General features: G+C 47.8%; 1 protein-coding gene across 1 annotated transcript; it reads left to right on the forward strand.

Annotated features, from left to right (window-relative positions):
* The first annotated feature begins 238 nt into the window (after nt 1–238).
* Nucleotides 239–3,125, forward strand: LOC135531222 (uncharacterized). The gene is made up of 6 exons (XM_064959344.1): nt 239–379; nt 512–557; nt 689–786; nt 929–1,413; nt 1,522–2,340; nt 2,475–3,125. The coding sequence occupies exons 1-6, from the start codon at nt 270–272 to the stop codon at nt 2,639–2,641; spliced, it is 1,725 nt and encodes a 574-aa protein (XP_064815416.1). The 5' UTR covers nt 239–269; the 3' UTR covers nt 2,642–3,125.
* Nucleotides 3,126–4,445: the final 1,320 nt, after the last annotated feature.

Genomic DNA, 4,445 nt, shown 5'->3' on the forward strand with positions numbered 1-4,445 from the left:
GCAGCCTTTATTTTCAGACTCTGCAGGCCTGCTGGGAGGAAACATATTACAATAAACAGGTAAGATTCATCCCACAACAACATAAACAACAGAAAGAGAGTTGTATTTCAAGACAGTTTAGAGAAGGTGATCATAAGAGTTCTTAATATCACTTGCAAATTGTGAGGCATGAGCAGTTGTGAAATGTTGCGTGAGGCCCTTCTGAAAGCACATGATATGGTATTTCGTGGCACGGTCTCACACCTTACCTCATCTTGCAGAAGAAGCTCATGGTCCACTATCTGCTGCTCCAGAGTCAAGGCCAGGTCCCGCCCCATGTCACCACAGAGCACATGAGCAACTGGCTGGTGTCTCAGAGCAAAAAATCCCTTAGGGAGAGGTGAGTACCACGTCAGCACTCACCTTCACTGCCACTCCCTGCCACCAGCAGCACTCCAGGAGGTGTGGGTAAAATAAACAACAGAAAAATCAGAAGCCAGGAAACTTGAATAACTCTGTGTTTTATTTGAAGGGTGTGGAAGGAAACCCTGCAGGAAGGAAACAACCTCGCTCAGCTGGTAAGAGAATGAGAGTTAGAGACATACTACAAGTTAGTGAGCTCTTTACTGGCCTTTCAACAACGAGTTAGCACAGCAGAATAGATCTGTTGTGAAATTAGACTAATGGGACTTCCTGTTTCATACTGCAGGCCTGGGAAGTAAACACTTGCCTAAAAATGATGAACATAGAGCATGAGGCTTTCTGCAAGCTCCGCCGCTCCATGCACCCCACCTCGCCAGCTGACATGTGAGTTCCATGTACTGCCCTGCATATGACTTGATCCATTTATCTACACATCTGTAACTATGCAGAAACAGACTAAGACAGTGTTCTCTGTGAGCACATTGCACATCGTTTAGCTTTGTCTTCTCCTTTTTGTTGATTTCAGCGATCCTAAGGTCCACAGCATCGTGGAAAGAGCTGTGAGGAGCATTCTGGGCAAGCAGTCCAATGAGCCCCATAGCAACCTGCTCAGCCCATCTCAGGTGGTGGTGGAGGTGGTGCCCAGGCTCCTCCTGGCCCTGTGGCTTCAGCCAGAGGAAGGCCATTCAGAGCACCCAATCCTAATAAGCGGGATGGCCGTGGGCATGGTGGCGGCCGTAGTGGAGAAGCTATCCTGCATGTTAAAGGACCCTTCCCCTCACATCCCTTTCTCCAGGGCTGCTGCTTTTGACTCTGTGCAGTCGATCCTCGGGAGAATCAGTCAGTCCTTCTCCACCGATGACCTGCAGAGCCCTTTTTATATGAGCTCTGTCTGTGCCTTTGTGGCGGACGAGGTGCAGAGCTGCTTCCAGCCCCCTGCAGCCACCCTACCAGTTCCCCCTGTCCTCGCGGTGGCCGTTTCCACCACACTACCAGCTGACATCCAAGCAGGTGAGTAGCAATGATAGAGAGCACTCTGACAGACACCTGCTCTGATGACATCTTGGTGCCTTGTAGTAGTAGAGCTCATCAGGATTGTTGTTGTCACCCATAACACAGACCCGGCTTCTTCCCACCTGGAGGTTGTGGACATCACCCCTAACAGAGAGGCAGATCAGGATTCTTCCCACCTGGAGGTTGTGGACATCACCCGTAAGACAGAGGCAGATCCGGCTTCTTCCCACCTGAATGTTGAAGACATCACCAGTAACACGGAGGCAGACCCGGCTTCTTCCCACCTGAAGGTTGTAGACATCACCAGTAACACGGAGGCAGACCCGGCTTCTTCCCACCTGAAGACATCACCCCACCTGAATGTTGAAGACATCACCAGTAACACGGAGGCAGATCCGGCTTCTTCCCACCTGAAGGTTGTTGACATCACCCCTAACACAGAGGCAGATCCGGCTTCTTCCCACCTGAAGGTTGTTGACATCACCCCTAACACAGAGGCAGATCCGGCTTCTTTCCACCTGAATGTTGAAGACATCACCAGTAACACGGAGGCAGATCCGGCTTCTTTCCACCTGAATGTTGAAGACATCACCAGTAACACGGAGGCAGACCCGGCTTCTTCCCACCTGGAGGTTGTGGACATCACCTCTAACACAGAGGCAGACCCGGCTTCTTTCCACCTGAAGGTTGTGGACATCACCCCTAACACAGAGGCAGACCCGGCTTCTTCCCACCTGAAGGTTGTTGACATCACCCCTAACACAGAGGCAGACCCGGCTTCTTCCCACCTGAATGTGGTGGACATCACCCCTAATACAGAGGCAGAGCCCATCTCTTCCCTCTTGGAGGTTGTGGACGTCACACCTGAAGAAAGGGCTCTCACGATGGCCGTCTCCACCACTCTGCCAGCTGACATCCAAGCAGGTGAGTAACACTTAGAGAGCACTCTGACAGGTGCCGTTTGTCATGACATCTTAGTAGAACCTTTCAACTGGCCAGTGTTAAGAAGCTACGGTTTGCATTTGTTTACATTCTGTTCCTCTTTTTTCCATTTCCAGGGGATGTTGCTGTGGTCATCTCGGATGTCACCCCACACGTCACCAAGGACGTGACACTGGATGTTCCATGCAGAGCTAGGAAAGGGGCAGTCCGGCGATTATTTTGCAGGCTTTGGAGGGCAGTGTGCTGCTGCGCCTGCCACAAGGAAGAGGAGGAACAATATTAATTATTCATCAGACCTTCAGAAATGGGATTGAACCATAGACCATTAAATTATAATTGGACTCAATTCTGCTTTTCTTCTGTTTACTACTTAATTTCAGAACTTTTCTATAAACTTTCACTTTGCAAGTGTGGAGTAGGTTGTGTAAATAAGTGGGAAACATCCCAATTTTAATGCTTTTAATAATTTACTTGTACATTTAAAAACAAATGTATTATTTGACAACAAAAAAACAGAAGGGCGCTCAACCAATGTTGAGTTGAAGTGCAACCAAAATTTTTTGAATCATCATAGAAAAGGAAATAGCGCAACTCTTGCTCACTATAAAAAAAATGCATTATTTTATTCAGGCAAGGTTAAAAGTTTAACGTTTCGGCCTAGTCTATGATGATATGCAAGTTGTGTTTGCCCAGGAAAAGGGTGACCCAGACTCACCCTGGTTCTTGAGGGTTGAAAACAGTGAAAAATGATCATTAAATAAATGGGACTTGTCTATTCTTGAATAATATCTTCAATGAACATGAATTTAAATACAATTGACTTGAGGATCAGAGCAGGCAGGCTGACTGGCTAGCCCTGAAGGCCCTCTGCCTCTACCTCTGTGTGGTTCATCTCATCCAAGAAGTTGTGTGGGTTGTCTTTCTCTGTTGGTGTGAATCACTATGACCTCTCCCTCTACCTGCCATTTGGCTGATCAGAAGCATTCTGCTCTTTCTTGCTCACATGAACAGGAGGAATGGCCTCTGGGGTAACCTCCTCCTCTATCTAACGCCTCTTCCACCTCCTCTTTCTGACTTGTTCTCTCTCACTGGGTGTTGGATAGTTCCTCCTCCTCTGTGTCTTTGTGAGTTTGGAGGGAGTTATCCTGTTCCGACTTCCTCTAAGGGTGTGCACCGTAATCTCTTTGTGTGTTGAGGGGTTCAGTGGTTTTGGAGGGAGTCTGAAGTTCGATTTCTAGCGATGACTGTGGGGTCTGTCCCGTGGTGGTGTCCTCCTCCCTCCAAACACCCAGCCACTGAGACATGTGATGAGGCCAAGAAAGATCCCTCTGGAAGGACGGGATAGGACACATCACAACACTGCTGCTCATTCATATTCAAACACACCTCAGAGTACGGACACAAACATGGACCCCCACACACACAGTCACATCACGGTTACAATGTTTACTGTTTCCAACATGAATGTATTGTAATGTGCAGAACAATGCCGGTCCGGTCGTTAAAGCTTGGAGATCTTTCCAGTTCATTAGCCCCATCATCACCTACATGCGTGGGGGATCCCAGGTATGTGTCTTTGTAACTAGCTAATAATCCTAATCTACATTGTCAGTCATTTGATCTTGATGAAATGTGTCACAGCCATTGCTGAAGTGGTTTTGTTGATGTTGTCTTGTTGTTTATCTCAACAGCAGGTGGTGGTGAGGATGCACCACGTGAGTAGGGTGAGAGGCCTGGAGACTCAACTGGTGTGTGCCACAGCCAGGCTTAGTCCTGAGGGCATCCCCTACTGTGCCACCAAAGTGCAGTCCAACACTTGGATCCAGGTAAGAAGTAAATACTACTGAAATAGTATTAGATTAGTTTTTTCTTCACTTTTTCCATTTGGCCTTAACATGTATTCTCTCTGTCAGCGTGTGGCTGGCAGGGTGACCCACTATGCGTCTCACCTCCGCCACGAGACGTCTGTGGACGTGATGCTTAGCTGCTACCAGGTAAATAAACGATTTCCTATGTAAATAGACTAGACATTACTGGGCATTTTTACATTAGATTTGGTGTGTTCTCTAATAACGTGTGTGTGGTAA

This window comes from Oncorhynchus masou, unplaced genomic scaffold, assembly GCF_036934945.1.
Source record: "Oncorhynchus masou masou isolate Uvic2021 unplaced genomic scaffold, UVic_Omas_1.1 unplaced_scaffold_1558, whole genome shotgun sequence".
Classification (NCBI taxonomy): domain Eukaryota; kingdom Metazoa; phylum Chordata; class Actinopteri; order Salmoniformes; family Salmonidae; genus Oncorhynchus; species Oncorhynchus masou.

What these genes read in the sequence shown, in the direction of transcription:
- LOC135531222 (XM_064959344.1), top strand. Translation starts at nt 270, where the DNA reads ATGGTCCACTATCTGCTGCTCCAGAGTCAAGGCCAGGTCCCGCCCCAT. An exon ending in GAAACAACCTCGCTCAGCTG is followed by an intron (nt 558 to 688) that starts GTAAGAGAATGA and finishes TTCATACTGCAG; the next exon opens with GCCTGGGAAGTAAACACTTG. An exon ending in GCCAGCTGACATCCAAGCAG is followed by an intron (nt 2,341 to 2,474) that starts GTGAGTAACACT and finishes TTCCATTTCCAG; the next exon opens with GGGATGTTGCTGTGGTCATC.